At 41.8% G+C, this 22,905-nt stretch overlaps 1 protein-coding gene across 3 annotated transcripts in view; it reads left to right on the top strand.

The window, feature by feature from the left end:
• PCSK5 (proprotein convertase subtilisin/kexin type 5) overlaps positions 1–22,905 on the top strand; it is a 452,999-nt gene that overhangs the window by 221,528 nt on the left and 208,566 nt on the right. For all 3 annotated transcript variants that reach the window (XM_058695668.1, XM_058695669.1, XM_058695667.1), the window contains exon 10: positions 15,740–15,843. In XM_058695668.1, the coding sequence (XP_058551651.1) occupies positions 15,740–15,843 (104 nt within the window). The remainder of the gene's footprint in view (positions 1–15,739; positions 15,844–22,905) is intronic.

Here is a 22,905-nt window from a genome sequence, read left to right as displayed (position 1 = left end):
TAGGGTTTTCTCATTGCGTTTTTCAGCATGAATGTCTGACCAAGTAGGATTTACTTTGGCATTGGGCATGAAGCTCTAAGTTGAACTTTTATAGAGATCTGTCTACTCAATGCCGTGTGTTAAGTAATCTGCCTCCAAACACAATTTGTGTTACGCTCAAGTCATTGAATTTATTAAGGTCTGTTTTAGAGTTTTCTGTGTATCATTCTGTCAATTCTTTTGCCATTACTGTATCACTCCAATTTTGAAACATTTTCTTAAGCCTTTTTACCTGTTTGCTTTTCCAGGAAAAACTCAGAACCATTTTGCCGTGCTTCCAGAAACAATCCCAGTGACAGTGTTTGACAACCGTATGAAGCTTGGCTTCTTTATAACCATTGGTTTTCCCGCTCAAGAAAATCTGCCCCTGAATTATTCAGATCTTTTATTGGCAACATAACATCTTGGGCTTGTATTTAATTCCATACTTTTAGATTGGGATTTATTTTTTGGAATAGTAAATATGTGTATGCTTTGCTGTTACCATTATGCCTTTAACTAGTAATTGCTATTAGATAGCAGAGATACTGTTTTTTGGGTTTTTTTTTTTTTTATGTTTTTCTTTTCTCTGGCCCTTTAATTCACATTATGTTGTAACTCACTACCTTGGTTTTTTTTGTGACCGGGTGGATATATACACGGATTCTGACTGTAGTAACACTTACCTCTGTTCATTTGAGTTTTTTCTAGGTTTGTTTTTCTTATCCCCAAACTGGTTATTACGAATTCAGGTTTTGCAGTCAGGCTGACTTTTCAGTTCCGATCCTACCTCTACCCCGTTACTACCTGAGTTGCCTTGAACAAGGGAAAATGGTGTTTTTTATCCTTGTTAAATTTAGTTTCTTCATCTGAAAGTTGGGGTAATAATAACCCAGGATCACCAAATTGTTGCCAGGATTAAATACATGTGGGCATATGGAAAGTATTACAAATACAGAAGCTGATATCATCATAAATAGTATTTCTATTATATTAGCCACCATTTAAAATACTAAGTACCGAGAATGACAATAAGCTTTCATGTCTAGCTGCAGATTTTCTCTGGATTCTCTTTTTTTCTTTTCTTTCTTCTTCTTTTTTTGAACGCCGTTTCATTTTTTGCAGATGTCTGCTTGTCTTCATGTGGCTGTACAGCATTTTTGGCTTTACAAAAGTTTTGTTAAAAATAGAACTTGGGTGGGGCGCCTGGGTGGCTCAGTCGGTTAAGCGTCCGACTTCGGCTCAGGTCACGATCTCGCGGTCCGTGAGTTCGAGCCCCACGTCGGGCTCTGGGCTGACGGCTCGGAGCCTGGAGCCTGTTTCCGATTCTGTGTCTCCCTCTCTCTCTGCCCCTCCCCCGTTCATGCTCTGTCTCTCTCTGTCTCAAAAATAAATTTAAACGTTAAAAAAAAAAAAAAATAGAACTTGGGTGTTTTCTCAGTATCCATTGAGATTTTTAGTATCTAGTTTCTCATATTGTGATTATTTATGTGATTTATTAGGATAATAGTTTTTTAAATATTATTTCTGCTTATATTATGAACGAAATTTGGTTCTTTAGTATGCTTTTGGTTTAGTATTAGGATATTTTATATATGCCTTTGTGTTTATTTTCCTGAGTGAGATTTATAGTTTCTTTCACTGAATAACATGTGTGTGTGTGTGTGTGTGTGTGTGTGTGCGCGTGCGTTCCATATTGTTATAGCAACTGGAAAATATTAATTGTGCACTTACGGAATATAAAGAGAATCTTTTAAAGTATTCTTTCTTTATTGTCCCCCATTTATCCCTCAAGAATATGGTAGCATAGATATTAAAGGAAGAATTAAGCTTCTCACCCCAGTTTGGGTTGACCGATAAATACTCTGCCTCTATCTCTGCCAGTTTTTTGTTTTTGTTTTGTTTTGTTTTGTCTTTGTGATCGAGTGATGTTAAAGTCACAAAATAAATTGTGCAATGTGGCATCTTTTTGTCTTCTCTGGAGACATTTGTGATCACTGTTGTTATAAGTTTGAAGGAAACGATCTGTCCCTAAAGGCTTTTCTAAAAAATAATTCTTTGAGGGGCGCCTGGGTGGCGCAGTCGGTTAAGCGTCCGACTTCAGCCAGGTCACGATCTCGCGGTCCGTGAGTTCGAGCCCCGCGTCGGGCTCTGGGCTGATGGCTCGGAGCCTGGAGCCTGTTTCCGATTCTGTGTCTCCCTCTCTCTCTGCCCCTTCCCCGTTCATGCTCTGTCTCTCTCTGTCCCAAAAATAAATAAAAAACGTTGAAAAAAAAAAATTTAAAAAAAATAATAATAATAAAATAAAAAATAAAAAATAATTCTTTGATAAATTTTTCATTTTTTTACCTATATTCTCCCCAACCATGTCCATTTCATAAGATTTTCAAATTTATTAACCAATGATTACATACAGTTCTATGTAGAACTGTAATATAATTGCATATTGTATGTTATTAATATAAGATACATATATTATATATTATCTTCTTTGTTAGATGTTTTGTTGCTATTCTTGTTTTTCAAAAAGTCAGTTCTTGGATTTGTTAATCAGTAACAAAGTTTTCCTGTTTTTCCTTTGTCTTTTTTTTTATCGCTTTAATATCTATCCTGCTTTCCTTAAGAACACTCTTCATTCTCTTATTAATCTTATTGGTTGAATCATGGTTCATCTGTTTTTCCTTTTACGTTAGTATGATTTTTTTCAGCTCTACATTTACTTCTGAACACACTTTTGGCTGACTGCCATTATTTTCTAATGACGTTTGGGCTTCCTCTTTGATAGAATGACAATTGAGAATAATACTTTTAAATGTTTAACAAACTTTGTTTCTACGGAGATTTATTATTGACCTTTCTTTCCACTGTGTTGTGGTCAGATAATGAGGTTAGATAACCAACCACACTAGCGGTTTGTGAGGTATTGTTTTTCCTTAAGGCAACCGAGATTTCCTTTTGGCTCGGTAGGTCTGCAACTTTTCTTTCAAAACTCTGTAGTTGATCCATGGATTCTTAAGAAAAAGAAATTACTCTTTGTAGGAGATAAGTTTTAATGTGATTAAATTATATCCATTATGTAAACAAACCCTTTATAGTACTTCTCCTGAAATAAGTGGATTGAATTACCTCAGTAGTGTGGGTCTCCCAGTGACTTCTTTGCACAGTCTTTGATCCACACATTTTGATGGAAACGTTTCATGCTGTTAGATATTCATTATAGACAGTGCCTCATCTTTCAGCTACATTGTGCTTCCTTGTGCTTTTCAGTGTTTTTATGTCTCAAATGTTGTATTGTTTGCAACTAATTTTGTCATCCAGATGTGTGTGTGTGTGTGTGTGTGTGTGTGTGTGTATGTGTGTGTGTTGTGGAAAAATCGCTGCCCTTTAATTTTTAGTTTCTATATTTCATTTTTTAGGTAAAAAAAAAAAGGATTTTAAAATAATTTTAATAGTTCTTCAGATCTCACTTTTAAAATAAAGCTGATATTTAAAAATAAATATATCTTGTAGTAGGGGTTCTCCCCCTTGACTCCTTGCTATTTGAACTTGGCTTACATTTATTTAGTGTTCCCCTAATGCTCATTTCTTCACGTTTAATGTCATAATCTGCAACAATTTGATTTATTTCTTGCCATTATTTTTCTTTTCCAAAGAATTGTGTTAAAAGACTTCTTAAGTCTTCCTTCTACATTTGTTTTATTTTTGAGCGATCAGTAGGTCTTTCATAACAACTACCCATTCTAGGCTTTTTAATTTTGACCTCTTTATTCATCAGCTGAAATAGATCTTCAAGCTCTTTGTTTGCTTTATTTTGGTCTTCAGAGTGTGTGCTTGCAGTGAGGGTAGGTTGGTTTACTTTGTCGCTCCTACAAACGTGTGGCTTCTGCATTTACTCATGAAGGACAGGAGCTTAGTATACAATTCTTGGGCTTGTTTCCTTTCAGTGTTTCTGTTTTTGTCTTTCAGTTTATTTATTTCTTTTGAGAGCAAGCGCATGAGAGTGCACACCAGTGGGGGAGGGGCAGAAAGAGAGAGAATCCCAGGGGGACTCCGCGCGCTGTCACTGCAAAGCCTGACGTGCGCGCTGCGGGGCTCGAACCGTGAGATCAGGACCTGAGCAGAAGTCAAGAGTCAGAAGCTTAATTGACTGAGCCACCCAGGTGCCTCTCCTGTCAGTGGTTCTAACTCTGCTTTCATTGTCTCCTGAAATTAGCTTTGCAGAGAGACTCAAGGCAGAAATTCTGTTTGGTTTGGTTTGGTTTGAATTTCTAAACAGCAGCTTTTAAGATATTTTTTATTTGTGTTTGAATGTTTATCTACACACACACACACATGCACACACACGTATCAGGAAGAGCGTAGGGGATGCAATCCTTAGTATTTCCTGAAGCACACTGAGTCCTTCGAGCCTACCTTGGGCGTTTTTCAACGTTTTTGTTTTTTTTTTTTTTTTTTTTTTTATTTATTTCTGGGACAGAGAGAGACAGAGCATGAATGGGGGAGGGGCAGAGAGAGAGGGAGACACAGAATCGGAAACAGGCTCCAGGCTCCGAGCCATCAGCCCAGAGCCTGACGCGGGGCTCGAACTCACAGACCGCGAGATCGTGACCTGGCTGAAGTCGGACGCTCAACCGACTGCGCCACCCAGGCGCCCCTGGGCGTTTTTAATCAGGTGGGATTTTGGTGACTAACAAAGCCTACCGTGGGCTTCCACGCTGGAGCCCTGGAGTCTGAGAGGCCTGGACGCAAAGCCCGGTTCTTGTTCTCCTCGCATGATGTTAGGAAAGAGATGTAACCTTTCTAAGCCTTAGTTTCCACATCTGTAAAAAGGGAATAATGACATTGTCCGCCTGATGGCTTGTTTTGCCTACGTCATGTGAAGAACTGTGCCGTAAAGCACCAGTAGAAACCTGATAAGTAAATAGTTAAGACTCAGTACGTGTTGGTCCTCAGAGGCAGACAAAGCTTCTATCCTGAAGTGACTTTCTGTTTCCTGGCCTCCAGATCTGTCACCTTGTCTTTCCTTGTCCTCTCTTGATGATTTTCCTTAAAACAAAAAAAAAAACAAAAACAGAATGGTGGCGGGAGCGCCTGGGTCACTCAGTAGGTCAAGCGTACCACTTCTGCTCAGATCATGATCTCACGGTCCGTGGGTTCGAGCCCCGCGGCGGGCTCTGCGCTGACAGCTCAGAGCCTGGAGCCTGCTTCGGATTCTGTGTCTCCCTCTCTCTCCGCCCCTCCCCTGCTCATGTTCTGTCTCTCAAAAAGAATAAATAAAAACGTTAAAAAAAATTTTTTTAAATGGTGGGAACTTGTCACAATTGTATTTGATATGATTAACTCAATTTTCCATGATACCAATTCCACGATACCATATCATATCCATATCCATATCAATGGACTCCCTCTAAAGCAAACTTTCCTTTTGCTAATACCACTTCATGGTGCTTGTAGGCTTTCTCTCAGCTTCTATTTGGGCGTCTCAGCTTGCCTTGTTTATCAGTGTATTCCCTTTTTGTTCACTATCTTTTTCACAGGCCCCATATTATTTTTCTTCTCTGTTCCTTTCTCTCTTGTTCCTCTTTTCTTCTTTTTCCTGTCCCTTGCACTTCCCTCTTAGATTTCCTTTACTTGTTCTTTCTCCTTCCTTTCTTTCTTCCTATGTTCCTATTTTTTTTTTTTTTTTTTTATTTCTCAATGAGCGTATCCTCAATTCTGGCTTCAGAAAAGGTGTGATGCTATCCCTGCCTCAGAAAAGGTGTGATGCTGTCCCTGCCCTGCTTAGCATCTAAGCACAGACCTGCTCAAACTTGCCCTTGAGGGATCAGATGACAAACCAAAACCCCTTGGTCAATTCTGAGATCCCGGCAGAGATCCATCCAAAGTGAGGAATGCTAGGTGAGGAGAAGATCATTTATCAACCCTTCTGTCAAAACCAGTTTTGCCAGCCGGTCCCTACAAGCACTGCTCCGGGCTCTTCCTCTCATGGTCCCTCCTCCAGTCAAAGACAGTGGTGGTGAAATAGATCAGAGCCAGACTCCAGAGTCAGCCTGTTTGTGGCCAGGTTTAGCTCTTGCTAATCACGTGACCCTGAGCAGGATCCTGACGCTCTCTCTGCTTCTGTGTCCTTCTTTAGGTGGTAACAATGGTAATATTATCTGTCTCTCAGGGTTGCCATGAGCAATAAATGAAATAATGAATATAATACTTCTCACAGTGCACCTGGCTCACTGTGAGACTCCATAAATGCCATCCAATTCTCAGTACTTTTGGGAGATCCATCTGTTAGGAATTACATTCAGTACCAAGAAAGTACAGCTGATAGAGCAAGAAATCCACACGTCAAGATGTCGGTTAAGAAATTCTAAGCCACCGGGGTGCCTGGCGGCTCAGTAGATTAATAGCGTGTCTGACTTCAGCTCAGGCCACGATCTCATGGTTCGTGAGTTCGAGCCCCACGTCGGGCTCTGCGCTTACAGCTTGGAGCCTGTCGGATCTTCTGTCCCCCTCTCCCTCTGCCCCTTCCCCACTTATTCTCCCCTCTTCCCCCGCTCCCGCTCAGAAATAAATAAATAAAACTTTAAAAAAAATTTCAAAGCTACCAAGACCAGCGTCTGTGTTACCCTCTTAATCTTTTCCCAATGGCTGCTGCAGCTCCAGCCATCACACCCACGTTCAGGTAAAAAGAAGGAGAGAGTGACAGAGAATTGAGGGATGGCTGTAGCAGGAAAGCAGGTCTTTCTTGGAAATGCCCCGCAGACTGCCTCTCCCACTTCCTTACTCCAGACTCTGTCTCCTGTGCACCTGTCACTTGTGGGGCATCTGGGGGGACACAATTTTGGCATCTCACGTGTAGAGACAGGGTGGCAGTAAAAAAGAAAGTTGGAAATTACCCCCTAATTCCTGCCATAGTTTCTAAGAATTGAGACTCTGAAAAGAGGGATAGGAGAGAGCAGAGTTTAATGGTTGGGCTGCTTTGAAAAGAAAAAGAGAAAAAGAGAACATGTCCAGTAGAGAATCACACACATATGCTTTTGGGCGATGGATAGATATCCTGGGTCTTTAATTCAGGAGATAGATGGGGAAACAAGGCTTACCTTTTGTTGGGGGGGGGGGGTCTTTTTCACTTCTTCCCCCTTCTACTTTCCTTTAGATGCCAAGACAGCTTTGTTTTCTTAGAGCATGGAAACGTTAAACGTGACTTTTCTTATTCCAGTCACATCAGGGATTTGGAAATCCCTCCAAAATTTTTGTTATAGATTTCTGTTAATCTTAGTTGATCTTGCCCCTGGTGCGTGTGTGTGCGCAGTGTATAAGGGCTTTTAAAAATATTCTTTGTTACGGTTGACATCCAATAATTAGAAAGACGGCTAGGACTTGACATCATAAACCAGGAGTTTCTAAAATAGAATAACATTTACTTAAAATTCTAGAATCTCAAATGCTTACTGATTTTCACTGAAGTTTAAAACAAGGGTGAACCTTGAACATCCCTGTTTAAAAATACACTTCTTTGATAAGCACGTAGAAAAGCATCACTTGAATTCTTTGTATTCAACAGGGGGAAAAAAATGAGAGAAAATGCTGTAATTTACAATAATAGTAATAACAGAGCTGCGGCCAAGTATTTTTGCTGCCCGTCCAAGGGTTCAGCTGCTGGCTTTTGAGGTGAAAACCCTGCAGATCCCTGAAGTCTGGTAGAAAAGTTTCAAAAACACTGCAGTCCAGCAGTCCAGTTAAGTGAATAAGTATGTGCACCTATGTCTGCGTCCTAATACTCGGTACCAAATGGCAACTTCGACGTCAACCCAAAGAACATCTCACCTTCCTCTACATCCCATCAGCGGCCACTGTCAAGAGGGAAGATATTCCCACAAATGGGATTTCTTACCATCACGGTGGGGCCGAACAGTTGTTTCCCCAACAAGTCAGCTTGCTGCCTCCGCCATTGGCTTGTTAAAACCAGATCCTCTTGACAGATCTTAGTGGCATTATTATTTCACTAAGCACAAATGTACCAACGTGTTGAAAATGCTATTTTGCTCATTTGTTACAGGAACTAAAAAACATACTGTCAAAATCTAGGCATAGGGGAAAAGAGCTTAATTAACTGGAGAGTCATCAAATGCTAGCATAGACTCAAAGTTGTCCTTCTGGCTTGTTTCGGGATGATAGGTTGTGCGTCTCAACAAATCGTAATGACTGCTGTCTTTGGGAGTCTGTCATGCGCCAGGCACTCTCCGTCCGTTACCTGGAGTTCTTGCAACCACCCTGCGGTGTGTGTGTTACCATTTCCACATTTCAACTGAGAAAACGGAGTCCCAGGGAGGCGCAGTTAATTGTCTAGCGTTACAGAAGCATTAGGTAGCAGGTCACGATTTACCTACGTCTTCCCGACCATACCTTCGTCATGCTCATGTGATTGGCGGCCATGTTTATTATTATTGCTGAGAATACGTTTAAATTAGAAATAAAACTAATGGGGATAGCAATGTCTTCCTGCCGGACTAAGTCAGTTCACTTGGAACTGCGTATTTATTCACGCTGAGCGCAGGACGGCCGGCAAAGTTAGCAAAAAAAGGGGAAGTGAGAGATGTTCTCCGGCTCCCTTACCGCCAAGTGGGTTTCTCACAGCTTGACTGGGATAAGCGTAGGGAGGGAGCTCTCATACTGTCATATCTCGTCTACGTCAAGAGATTGCAGAGTCTGGAACGAAAAATGAGGGTCAGGCCTCGATTCCAGGTTGTGGGGCGCATGAAGAGAGAGAGGCCTTTACCTTGGCCAAAATTTACAGCCTCCGGGTCATAATGCTGGAGGGAATTGAGTGTATACGGAGAACTTGCACAAAGTTTCATTTATGGTGAATTGACTTCAATGCATGTGATCTCTTGGTTAGTGTACCCTTGTCTGACCGTTGATCAAACTGTATTCCCTAAGAGTTGATGTAGCAAGGTGTTTCAAGGGAATGACTGTTGAGCTTACAGACAAAATGCCGTTTGTTTGTAAAGCTGCACAAAACTTAATTGATGTGTTTGGGTGTAATGACAAAGCCTGGGCAGAAGCCAGGATTTATAAAGGAAAAGAAGACACTTCAGTTTAAATGGCAGAATTTTTCTTTGTAAATCAGGGGCCATCTTCTCTTAAGTGTGTTTAGAGACCCAGTTTCTAGACCTTTAGTTTATACTCAATTCAGGTAATCAATGACTGGTATGAACAAGAGAATATAATAAAAATTTGACGTGGGTGGTCCTGAACCAATCTTCTTTATCTTTCCTGCTTTGGTTCGGGTATGGATGGATCATAAGTAGGTGTCCAGATGATGCCAATACAAGTCACATTTCCAAACCTGGAGGTACAATTAACTGTTTTCTGTTAGGACACCCAGTTTTTGGCCCGGAACTTTTTTTCTTTTGTGTTTTTTTTTTTTTACATTTATTTATTTTTGAGAGACAGAACACAAGTCGGGGAGGGGCAGAGAGAGAGGGAGACACAGAATCCGAAGCAGGCTCCAGGCTCCGAGCTGTCGGCCCGGAGCCCGACGCGGGGCTCAGACCCATAAACCGCGAGATCGTGACCTGAGCCGAAGTCGGATGCTTCACCGACTGAGCCACCCGGGTGCCCCGCCTGGAACTTTTGAATTACTGTAGAGCACACAATACAACACAACAAAACAGAACAAACCAAACGCACTCCCATGAGCAGTATATCCTCCTGTGCGCCGTGGGGTTGACAACCTGATGATCCTTTCTGTGGCTTCATTAACCTGACAAAAGAATATCGGTTTCCTTTGTTGGAGGGTCGGTGTTTTATTCTTGAGTCACCCTCGGCATGCACTGGGTACAGTCAGGATAATGTTTGGACCAACCTCAGCAGGCTCTAGACATTTTCTGTCTCATCTTTGTTGCTCCAGCTCGCCGTGAATCTCCTCCCACAATCGCGGATTGATTTAGCGCCCGCACGACGGCGTGAATTTTGCGGCTACTTGGTCCCATTTCTATTTTCCATGGTCTTAAGGATCATAAAACAAGACCGGTCTTGTGTTGGATTTTTTGTTGAATGTCTAGGTAACTGGATGATTGCTGACCGGTCATGTAGTTTCCCCATAGGACTGGTTCGTGAAATTACTCCATCATTGTATAAGACAGAATCGGTCTTGTATGTTAAGAAGATTGCCCAGTTAGGGAACAGTTTTCATTCTCTGGTTTTGCTTTGCTACTCTCATTGATCAGTTCTCTTTCCGTATCAAGATGTGTACGTGTTGTCCCTATTATCGGTTGCCTGTGATGACAGATCTGTTGGAGGGGACCAAGGGAAGGTTACTTCTTTTTTTCTTTTTTAATGTGTATTTATTCTTGAAAGAGAGAGAGAGAGGTGAGCGGGAAAGGGGCAGAGAGAGAAGGAGACACAATCTGAAGCAGGCTTCAGGCTCCAAGCTGTCAGCACAGACCCCCCACGCAGGGCTCGAACTCGCAAAGCGGGAGATCATGACCTGAGCCGAAGTCAGACGCTTAGCCCACTGAGCCACCCAGGTGCCCCTTTTTTCTTTTTAAGAAATAATAGTGAGTCAGTCAGTCACTCAAGATTCAAGGTCCTTGTTTTTTAAGGACCACCAAGTACAGATCGATGTTGGACGTTCACATGTGCATAATTAGCCAAGAAAACTCTTGTTTTGATTTTTTACTTTAAGTATTAGCAGTAGAATTTAGGGGTCCGGCAAAAGGCACTAGAAAAAAATGTCTTTCTTGGGATACAGCCTACTTTTTTTTTTTTTTAGTTGTTTTTATTATTTATTTTTTGAGAGACAGAGACAGAGTACAAGCAGGGGAGGGGCAGGGAGAGAGGGAGACACAGAATCTGAAGCAGAGGCTCCAGGCTTCGAGCTGTCAGCACAGAGCCCGAGGCGGGCCTCGAACTCACAAACCATGATTTCGTAAGTTGAGCCATAGTTGAACACTTAACTGACTGAGCCACCCAGGCGCCCCAGTCCTGCTTCTTCTAAACCTACCGTTGAGGCCATCAAACACTTTGAACTGCTCAGAACAAAAACAGAATACAGATACCAGGTAGTGACGGTGTCACTAATTATCCTGTTTTTGCTGCTAGAAACGAGAAGTGTTTGTGCTGGGGTTCAGGTGCAGCTCCCGGACTGGAAAAGCCAAACTATAAACCACATTAAAGTGTGAGCATGTCAAGCAAGGTGACAAGTTCATGACCATAAAGTTAAATAATATAATCACGTTCTGCTCTCCAGTACAGGCATATAATATTGTATTTTATTATAAAAATCATATATTTCCTAGTTTGATATCTTTCTATTCACCTTCGAGGGAGTATGCCAAAGTTAAGCCTTTGGAACCTAAGACCCAGATTAAGACTCGAGACTCTCCTGAATTCTGTGGTAATCAAAATTCAGCCAGAGAATCAAAATTCAACTGAGCTGAGAGAGAGAGTGCAGGTGCGAAAATAGCGTGACCACGAGGACACGGCATGCCACACGTTGCTTCCTGATCCAATTGTCGAAGAACTACCGAGCGAACCAACATGCGTCCGTTCATTCTGCCTTCCGGGGGTCCACCTGGAGGTGCTTTTAAATAGTACGTGACAGCATAGAAGCCACCGCCAGCCAGGGGCAGCTGGTTGGAATTGTCATCCTTCCACTAACTACCTGTATGTGCTAGAGTGACTATGTGTAGCTCTGTGTCTCAGTTTTGTCGTCTGTGAAATGGGAATAAAAATGTTACTTATATTCATAAGATGTTTAAGATTACACAGTAATAATGCACGTACAGGGGCACTTGGGTGGCTCAGTCGGTTGAGCCTCCGACTCTTGATTTCAGGGCAGGTTGTGATCTCACGCTGAGCGTGGAGCCTGCCTAAGATATTCTCTCTCTCCTTCTGTTCATCTCCCTCTGCCCCTCTCCCTCTCCTTCTCCCTCTCCCTCAAATCAATCAATCAATCAATCAATCACGCACAACATGTAGTACCATGCCGTGGCCAAGCGCTCATTTAATGTTGGCTAGTAATTCGAGGTCCTTGAACGATGCAAAGCTTCCTACCAGGAAAAGATTACATATACAGAACTCTCCAGAAAGTCAGGTATATTTTATTGCCTTGAAAGCTCATAGGTAGCTAGCCACATGTTGCAGGGATTTGGAAATGTTGCCCTTTTACCGCATACTGTCGTTTAAAGGTGACTGCCAGTTGTTCCAGGAAGAAACCCAAGGGGTGTGTGTGGCCTAAATCCTTGTGGCTTTTTATGGGGTCCGTGGTCCCCAGGCTCAGAATGGAGAGAAACTGTTCTTTTCCTCCAGGTCAGTTACACTTGTGGCCTCTTGATTATCGTTTGCCCCAAAGTTCTTAGTGCTCCATCTTCTATTCTTGGAGGTGAGAGGGGTCTTGACGTTCAGAAGCCAGTGGAATGTGGGGCCAGGGTCATTGGCGGAAGGGGTAAGTTTCAGGGGGCCCTACTTTCAGCGCCGTGGACTGTGACGTTCCCAGCTCAGGGCCTGCAGCCTTCCCGTCTCTTTCGATCTGTGTGTGGCATCCCAGAAGCTTCATAGTCTGATACCTTCACGTCTGCATCGTCCCTGAGAGCATAAATACAAATAAGTCCCAAAATGCGAATCAGATGTCCCTGTAAATCCAAGTCTTCTCCGGATACCAGCAAATTAACCTATGGCTATTTCCTGAGCTAATTAGTTCCCCTCCCACGGGTAGCAATGCCACTGATGGAAAATCCATCGGTTTCCCGTATTAACTTCCTCACTTTGGTGAAATACGGGACATTTTGAAATTAAATGATTTCTGAAGTTGCATATTATCAAATGCCAGAGTAAAATTATCTGAACGCCTCCTTCTTTCCATGCGTAGTTTCAATTTCCTGAAGCTAATTCCTTCCTTCTAATTACAAGTACTCCAAGAAGAACTAGTTTTTACAACTCAGCGTGAGAGCAAGTAACTCTGATTTCTTCAGGCTGAACTGAATGCAGGAGGCTTCCTGAATCTGCCTGAATACAACTGCTTAAGTCACAAGATAAATGTTCCCCGTGCTGCCTTTATCAACCCCATCATCATCATCATCATCATCATCATCATCATCATTATATTTTTAGTGCTAAGGGCCACTAGGGAAATGGCCTCCCAATGGTCAGAACCTTGTGTTTGATGTTTCCAAAAGAATCTTGCCCTGGTGATAAGTAACATAGGAAACTGTTTTCATTTCTTTTTCTTTTCCTTTCCTTTCCTTTCCTTTCCTTTCCTTTCCTTTCCTTTCCTTTCCTTTCCTTTCCTTTCCTTTCCTTTCCTTGTCTTTTCTCATCTTTTCTCGTCTTTTCTTTTCTCCCCCCATAAAGAGTAATATTTAAGGTGTGGAAGTTTCAGCTGTGTGTTAAATGTTATTTTAAAATCCCTAGGTGGATTTAGACATACTTATCAAATCCGAGTACACCTGCATGTATCTTGCTGTTTGCTCATGGAGAAAAGCGAAGCAAGCATGCCCATTTGAGAGGATTATGCTGTACCACAAAGAAGCGTCTGGAAAGGTTTGCCAGACTGAGCTTTTGTTGTTGCGTTTGCCCCTCACTCAAATCACAACACTGGGAAAGTTGAAAGGAGATTAACATTGTATCAGGCAGATCAGGAAAAACATCTTATGTTGACCTTCCCGTTCAGAAGTAGAATTATCTCTTGACTCTTTTCCTAGTTTTCTTGACCATGACACAATGAGTTTACTGAATTCTTCCTCACTCAAATCACGACACTGGGAAAGTTGAAAGGAGATTACCATTGTATCAGGCAGATCAGGAAAAACATCTTATGTTGACCTTCGAGTTCAGAAGTAGAATTATCCCTTGACTCTTCCTAGTTTTCTTGACCATGGCACAGTGAGTTTACTGAATTCTTATGGTGGATTCGGTGTCAGTCAGCAAAGGGCCAGATCGTGCTATTTGTTTTAGAAGTGAAACTTCCCTGCCTCCTGGACCCCCCTCAAACCAACTCCCTCCCTTCCTCCAGAGTTTCATGCATTATCAGGTTCTAAAATTGGTCCATAGCAAGTGTTGGGTAAAACAAAAGAGAACTCAGTCGTTTTTCGGTGTTATTGTATTTTTCAAATTCATGAGGTTAAGTTTTCGTTTCATTAGTAATTAGTTATTTTGTTAACGCAACCTTGCAAAATCGTCTACATCCAATCCTGCCCCCTCTGAAAACTTTGGAAATGGCAGTACTATGTGTTTTAGGTTTCATCTGAAGGCAGAGCAAAAAGGTGTCAGAACTCTATAGCACCTTTTTCTCCCCATCTCCTTCATGTTCAAGCCACCAAATGAGAGCCGTGGCTCAACACGTAGCAGAATGTATTGTCTGCCACCTCTTGATGGCTTATTTTGCACCAAAATAAGTACTTGGCATCACTTTGATTCCGTCAGTATAATGAAGTGGAATAGATCTTAGCGTCCACATGCTAAATGTGGACACTGAAACCTCGAGAAGTTAATTTCACAGAAGTGGAAAACGAAAGAGCCAGGATCTGATCCCTGGGCCCCCTTTGTTAGGAGGCCACTCTCAAAAACGTGTATGTGGCAAGGGTGATGGGAACACGTAGTAGGAAGTGAAGCCGCGTGCAGCTCCATCGTTGAATTAGCTGGAATTAAGACACCAGTTTTTCCTCTGCCTGGGAGAGGCCAGCATCCGTGGGCTGCATACGAGGGGCCAAAGGGACTGCAACTTGCTCCTGTCACACCTCAGATCGTTGCCCCCCTCCCCTCCATGTTCTGGCCCATCCTTGGCAAGTATCCTTCTAAAATGAAGGTGGCAGGTGAAAAATAAGTACCCAAGCTGCCTGATAACGGCCACGTTTCCCAATTAAGTAAAAGATTGTCACACCTGGCAGTCAAGACGGAAATAATAAGCATCTTGATCAGAATTTCATGCGTGCATGGAGTCAGACGCTTTCCAGTAGATAGATGCTCTTTGCGCACATGTACTGGGATTGGTTTTCTGTAGGTTTATGGGTAGTGTCGAGGTTCTCCAATGAAAGGAACTTCTCTACTCAGTGACTCTGTGCCTTCAGTGCTAACAGTCGCAAGAAATAGGTATCCAGCGATTTAATATAATAATCACTTATGGCAAGTTAAGGATACTCCCATACCTATGTCTTGGGGCCCAGCTTTGGGCTCCACGCTAAATTCTCTTTCTTTGAAAACACGGACGACAGGGACTCGGTTCATTTGAGGCTTTCTCCTTATCCTGTACGTACACGCAAAATGCTAACCCTTGCTAGTTCTTTGTTAAATTACGCAAGCGATTGTCTGGCTGTATAGCTAGACAAGGAATGTTCCAGAAGACTTCAGTTTTGGCTTTAGCTTCCGGTAATTTTCAGGTTCCGACGCAAGCTTTTACGTAAAGGATGGCCGGGCCCGAACCGGGAGCCATTTTGTTGAGGAAAACTGGAAATCCTCACCCTTTTAAACACCGAGTTACAACTGACCAATACCACAGTATTTCCTAAATTTAAGGTTACGTTCTCTGCCTCCCTCAGACTAACGTCACCTCTCCACATTGAGACCCAGAGCCGCATTTGTTCACCCCGACCCCGAATCACTGACCCTTCGTTTTTAGTACTTCGCCATTCTGCTTTTGCTTTTTTAATTTGCTTGTGACTCTCTGCTTCCCCCATCTTTTTTTTTTTTTTGGTACAATGATTCTTACCTTGTCTTTCCCCAGTCCGTTTCTGACCTGGAGAGACGTGCAGCATGTTATTGTCAGGACTTCCCGTGCAGGACATTTGAACGCTAATGACTGGAAAACCAATGCTGCGGGTTTTAAGGGTGAGAACTTCTTTCATATTCTGTCACAGGCAAAATATTTTTATTTCCGCCCCTCCCTCCCCCCATTTTAAATGGAGAGCAGGAAATAGAATCCCTGAAAAGAAACTTGAAATTGTGTGCCGACACACAAGGAGCTTGCCCTTTTAGTAAAGAAAAGGCAGGTTCATTTTTTTTTTTTTTTTCAATTCAAACAACACATAGAAGGCAGATTTCCTTGGCTTCCCACATCATAGGTCAATCTCTTAAAAGACAACCATCCAAGTATAGTCGACCTATGGGGCTTTTAATTCGTTTATTATCACTGTCATTGGTTATCTGAGTGGTATTTGTACCAATGTATTTAAAAATTCCTCATCTTCTGTAGGGATTGCTTCCACTTAAAGACTCACTGGTATATATTTTCATTATTAGTTGGTAGGCCATGCTTTCTCCACATTTTGTTTTTGTTTCTTTTTAAGCTTCCACAACAGCTAACTCTAAGACATCACTTTATATAAATGAAAAGTTCTTAGGAAGCTTTATAACACACAGTCTGTATACATTTATGTACAATATGTAATAATTGCTATTTTTCTCATGGCTGAGGACTATAGTTCCCTCAAACTCTCTTAGTAATGGTAGCCATTTTGCTCGCTGTCATCCATAACGTATGTTATAATAAAAAGAAAATAATTACATAAAGCAGATGTCCTAAAGCTTCATTCACATGACCTCAATTTTAACCCATTAAGTTAAGTTACAACAAAGACTACTCTTGGTTATATCTGCAGACTTAAATTTACTCCCAAATAGTCTTGGTATCATTATATATCCCTATGGGTGAAAAAGAGTATCCCATACCATAGGGAATATCTAGTTCAAAATTGAGATTCTGGTCCTCGGCCCATCGGTAACATGTTGAATAATCCCGGGCGAGTCGTTTACTTTTTTGGGCCCTAACTTCGCCAACTTAAACATTTTAGAAGCTGAATAATATTATCTACTTATGATTTCTTAAATATGGTTTTAATATGTCTTTAGTGAAATTATACCCAATGTATGCATATATCCATGCTGGAAATGTAAAATGTAATTTAAAAAAAACTACTTGCAAATGGCTTATTATAGTCTCATGCTTAGCCCAAACCTGTAAATGTATCAGATAACCTGTGCCATATACAATATGTCTTTGGTTAACATCTTCACCGAAGACTTCACTCCATTTTTAGAAAAAGAAAAATATCCCTCTGCTTTTCAGTATTATCAAGGACCTCTCCATACTCATAACCTATATGGTGCAGCCGTGTTCAATGAACTTGTAATCTAAAGAGCTGTAAATACGTGCTGGGATCACATTGTCTGAAGCCCAGATCAAGACACTCGATCCCCAAACAGCCATTGTGATGTGCAGCATTAAAAATATTTGAAATGCCAGCTGTCTGTCATAGAAAATCCAGGACGTACTTTGCCATAGGGGTATGTTTCATTTTGATTAGCCTCCACACCCTGCCAGCTCTTCCTATATAAATCCACGAGGCTGGGAGGTGGGTTTGGGGAGGGGGAAGAAGGGTCCAAAATACAACCTTGGTGGGGTCAGTGCTGCGATGAACTTTTTGGTAGAGGGTTCACAGACCAAGTGCATTGACCTCCATGAAGCTGAGGAATCAACTTTAACCCAAATAAAAGCCTTAGTTTTACTTATCCCTTTTTGGCAAGTTAAAAAGAGCGAATGGTTCTAATAAAAAATGCAACTCTTTTGAAAACCTCTGTTGGTTTTGGAGAGGGGGAAACAGAGGATTTCGAATAACTCCCCAGATCCAAACCTGAGTCCGAAGGGGGCCGTACGGTGCTCTGGCAAGGAGGAAAGAGCATTTTACTATTGCACGTGGCAATATTTAGTATCATATTCCACTCTTCTCTTAGACTGCTGCCAAGAGTAACAATTAAAGTTCGCCTTTTCGTAGATGAATTGCCCTGAACGGTCTGGACTCCCGGTGGAATTGTTTTGTAATTTTGTTGATGGCAAGCCCCATATTTCATCTAAACATGATCGTAATAAGAATAATTTTTTAAAGACTGATATTCTTCCCGACTCTAAGCATTACCATCCCCTCCCTAGTGTCCCACAAATAAAAGTGATTAAGGCAGAGGCTAGCAGGAGACGAAACGTGCTTTGGGGAGGGAGAGGATGGAGGTCACCGGGCCTGGACAAAGATGGGTGACTTTTTATGAAATGAGAACTGAGCAAACAAAGAAACAGCTAATGCTTGGAAGAACTTCATGCAAAGGGAGCTCAGCGAGAGCTCGTATTTTAAATTAGGTCACCAGCGTTTGCAGGCCTAGCTTCGCGGGAACGCATGGCCGCACGCTTCTCCTTAGGAGAAGGCGGAAGTCACCTGCAAATGGGAGCATGTGGCCGCGGCTGCTCTCTCTCTCTCTCTCCTGTGCAACTTAGTCCTAATGCTGAGCGAGGGGTGTGCCTGAAACAAATCCGAAAACATCTGTGCTCCCCTGGGCTGGCCTTTGTGCCCTGAGGTTGAGCGACGTAACCTGTTGGAAGCAATTTAATGTGTTGGGAAAAAAAACCACGAAAAAGAAAGACACCTGAGGCTAACTTGACATATTGCCTAGTAGGTGCTCGTCTGCCCTGATGATGTCAATATCAACCTCAGCATTTCCTTCTCCTCGGGGCAAGCACAAGCAGCTGAGAGTAGCAACCAGTGAGGTATTGGGGTCTTGTCATCCGTGGACTTGATAGTCATCACTGATCGCTTCAGAGAGGCCAACACCCTCCAAACAAGCTGTCACCAGACACTGCCAAGTCCTTACATTTCTTCAGACATACCCGTATGTAGTACGTCGCAGGCCGAGAGTAGAACCAGGTGATCTCGGAGCTAGGCGGCTGCGGGCCTCGCCGCGAGGCAGGCCCAATCCATTCTGATCCACATGTGTTAGCGACCTGGCAGATGCAAGACAGCCCCTCCGGCAGCAGCTGCCGGCTTCCTGTTGCCTGGCACCGCGAGGCTCTCATTCAGGCAAGGAGGTCGGCCTGGAGAAGCCGAGAACGTGGCTCTCTGCTGACTCGTGTGTGTTCCTCTGAGAGTGGGATCACCCTGGGGTTGCATGCGGATGAGCTGGGTGCACAGAAATTTCCTTTCTTCTTTTTCTGTGTTCTCGTTAGAACAGCACGCTATAAACAATCGGGTAGTAAGAGTAAACTCACAGCGAAGGGAGCCCCAAAGCCAGAAGCTGTTCATCGATATTTTTAGGCTTATGGTAGCATAATTTTTAACAATTTTAATCGAACTACGACTGCCCTGTCCTGTTCCTTCTTAAGTAAGAATAACGATCGTTTATAGTGTAGTCAAGAGTCTTTTGCAGAAGATCCGTTCTTTGAAATAAACGTAGACCAATGAGTACCTACCTATGGAAACGGACTAACCGTTTTTTGGATTGTTCATTGTGTGAATAATTTTGGCTAAATGTCATACACCTTTTGACTCTAAACTTCCTCCGGAGATAGTTTCTTTAAAAACAAGTGGAAGAAATGCTGTGCACTTACCAAAAACTCTCCTGGAGGTGGTTCATGAGAATAGGAAAAGTATTTGTAGGAGACCAGATGAACAGATGTGATATTTGCCACTAGAGAACTGAACTCCAAATTCCTGTGTTTCGCTACTGCTCAGCATTTGTAATGCTAGGAGATGACTTTGGCATTAAATCATTTATTTGGGGTTTTTTCCAGTGTTATTTCCTTCTCCTTTGATGCCTTCCTTATGAAAAGTCTTCTCTATTTTTTTTTTCTTTTCTGTGCTTTTTCATACCCCCTTCATTGAAGCGCCTTAAAATGCACAAATCAGCTATCGAAGCAAGGGCTTTTTGCCATTTGGGTGGTTTTCTTCACAGAGCTTAATTTATGCAAATCTCTTTGTTTATTTATTTACAAAAACTTCCCGAGCACCTTCCCCGTGCCAGCCCGACATGTGTTGATGTGCACCCAGAAAGGGGAAGTGAGAGGAAATGTCGGGGGCCCCCTGGCATTGCCTAATCTGATCTGGCCACGGTACGATTTACATACACACGTAGACATTTACACTACACTTGTATTCCCTTCTGTCAAGCCCACATGATCTGCCAGGTCATGTTTATAAAAAAGTGTCCCTGCAAACTTCCCCGGTCATCTCAAATGCAGCCTAACCTGAGCAGGAAAAGGCGTCTGATGTAGAGACGATGTCTGCTGGTATGTCATGGATAGTTCGAACAGTTCTGTTTGCGCCTAGATGGTATGCGGACCAAACCAGCCATGCAGAGAACTTTAATTGTGCATTCTTCTAGAAACCATGGCTCTTACCGTTTTAGGAAGCTTAGCTCTTTGTGACGATCCCCTCCGTTCTACTGCTTTAACCTGAGGAACTCGCAAATCCACGGTCACTTGGGCTGTGTCCGCTGATCCCCACCCCCGACCCCAACGAGTTCTTACCTCTCTGGTTCACGGTTGCAGTTACAAGTGTAATTGAATGCATGCCACCTCAATGCTTTAGGTTTTTTTTTTTTTTCTTCGAAGTGTCTGTATTTGGATTATATGACTGTATACAGTTAAACGCTCTTAAATTTAGGAACAGGAATAGACGTCAGATAATAAATTAGGACCTTCTGTCATCTTTACTAGGCGAACGAATGAAAAAAATGTCATTGAAAATCAAAAATGACAACTAAGTGAGCGAGGTTACCACGCCTTCCATTTCACTGCCCTCCCAGACTATGTAAGTCTCTCTTTTTTTACCAGCATGTTGCTGAAACCTTCCCATCCCCACTGACTCTTTCTTTGACCACAACTAAACTACTAGATTTTTTTTTTTTAATTTCTAACTGATTTCCCACCATGGGAAAACAATTGACAGTCTAACATGACTTCTTAGCCTCCAAGGCCCTAACTTTTAATAACCTTTATTACCTTTAATTGCCATCATTTTGTTTCCACTGGTAGGGCTGGTAATTTTAAGATGTTCCAATATATTTTTAATACCTACCTGTCTTGCTTTCAGTTTGTAACACTTATTAAAAAGAATTAGAAGTGCTGAAATCATGAAGCATGCCATGTGTTGAATTGAAAGTAAAGGTTTTGAAATGTGTGTGTTTTTTTTTTTTTTAGTGTGTGAAGCGATATCTGATGTATTACGGTCTGAAAGGGTAAAGCCGTATTTTATTTTATTATTTCACTGCACAAATAATAGTTCCTCTTTGCCACCTAGCATGCTGATGTGATGTTGGTAGCTAGGATTAAAGCTACATAACGCACATTAATTGGTCATCGGCACGTTTTTGACGAAAGGTCAGTGATATGTTATTCATGTGGTCAGCGTCAGAGGTGGTTTTGGAATCAGATGCTCGATTCCAGCCCCCATCCTTGCTGTAGAAAGAAGTTTTTTATAATCCAAAGAAAGAGGGAAGTATATACATTTGATTCTACCTAATAAAATGCACTCATTGGAAATACCCCCTGAGTTTCTTTCAAGATTCCATGTGTTGTATACTATTGTACTCTCTGAAGGCAATTTCGTTTAATATGTGTTAACTTAAAACCTTTCATTTTTCTGTGTACTGATCATCGAATACAGGAACTTATCTTCTTGCTCATTTACAAAAAAAAAAAAAAGGAATCACACAAAATTTAGGGATTTTTATTTTTATCCCTTTGTCTGGTGGGTGATTTGCCTAAATATCTAGCTGAGACCAATAATATGGAACCCCTGACAGCAAAGTGCTTGATCACTGCTTAATCTAGAGTCTCATGTCCAAAATGTCCACTTGCCCATCAGAGCATTCCACGCATGCCTCACTAAACAAGTGAGATTTAAAAATCCCTTCTGTTGACAGGAAACGTTGTTTTCTCCGTGCTGATCTTTGACGGGATGATATAGCATTAGGTTTTGTTAGACTTCGGGGGTGTTTTGTTTTGTTGCGTTTTACTTTTTCATCCCCAAGTACATAAGCTTTAAATGCATGTGGTTTCACACTTAAAATCCGTCTTCAAAACAGAATTAAAATGATGGTTGCCCTAAGTGACTATTATCTCTGTACCAGATATAATTAGTTAATGACGGGAATTATGTGCGGAGGAGTTTTGTGGCTTTGCCACCATCTTAGGAACCTTTAAATTCTGGTAGACAGTCGGTTACTGATATTTTGTGTGGCCCTGGAGGAAGCCAATTAAAGCTTTTGTATCTCGGTTTTTTAGAATGTGGGTAACTTATACCAAACATAATGAGAAGGCTGAGTCCCCATAGGAACTAGTGATAGACATCTGAACTGATTATAGCTATCAATGTCCTATTGACTCTTGAGTCATTAATACAGTAGGAAAGCTGTGAGCATAAAATATTTTTTTTTGGCAATATGCAAAAGCTTGTACACTTAAGAGAGGATCGATGTCTCTTTTTGTGTAATTGCCTGATGAAAACTGATTTCACTGATTCTAATCAGGCTGTAGTTGCCAAGGTATCTTCCGGACTCTTCCTTCAGCATATGGGTTTGGCTATTAATGGTAGCAAATCTTGATAGTTTGTGGTTACAGTTGATATTTTAGGCAAAGATAAACATCATCAACCCCTAAACCCGGTGATTGCAAAGGATGATCAACCAGGGCCAGTGCTAATTTCAGGCCAAAAGTGTGTTATGACTCTAAAGTAATGAAATGGATTTCTATGTAGCGCCAATAATTGGGTTCTGAATCAAGTTGCAAAATAAGATAACCAAAAAGGATTTAATCCAAGACCATCTTCTCAGAATATACTCACACCTACAGACACATTCTTTTACAGAAGCTTTTAAAATTCGACATTTTCTTTTGGGAGGTTTTGTGTTTATTTAAAAAAAAACAACGACAACAACAGCAACTCACTCAACAGAGTGGTTGAGAGTCTGGGTGCCAAAGTCAAACAGCTTGGGATTGATTCCTAGCTCGATAAACAAACAAACGGTATCTGGTAATATAAGACACGTTCTTTTGTTTGTTTGTTTGTTTGTTTGTTTGTTTTGAGAGAGACAGAGACAGTGTGAGCAGGAGAGGGGCAGAGAGAGAGG

Source organism: Neofelis nebulosa, chromosome 12, assembly GCF_028018385.1.
Source record: "Neofelis nebulosa isolate mNeoNeb1 chromosome 12, mNeoNeb1.pri, whole genome shotgun sequence".
NCBI lineage: Eukaryota > Metazoa > Chordata > Mammalia > Carnivora > Felidae > Neofelis > Neofelis nebulosa.
The sequence above is the reverse complement of the archived record's forward strand: the minus strand, read 5'-3'. Positions and strand labels throughout refer to the sequence as shown.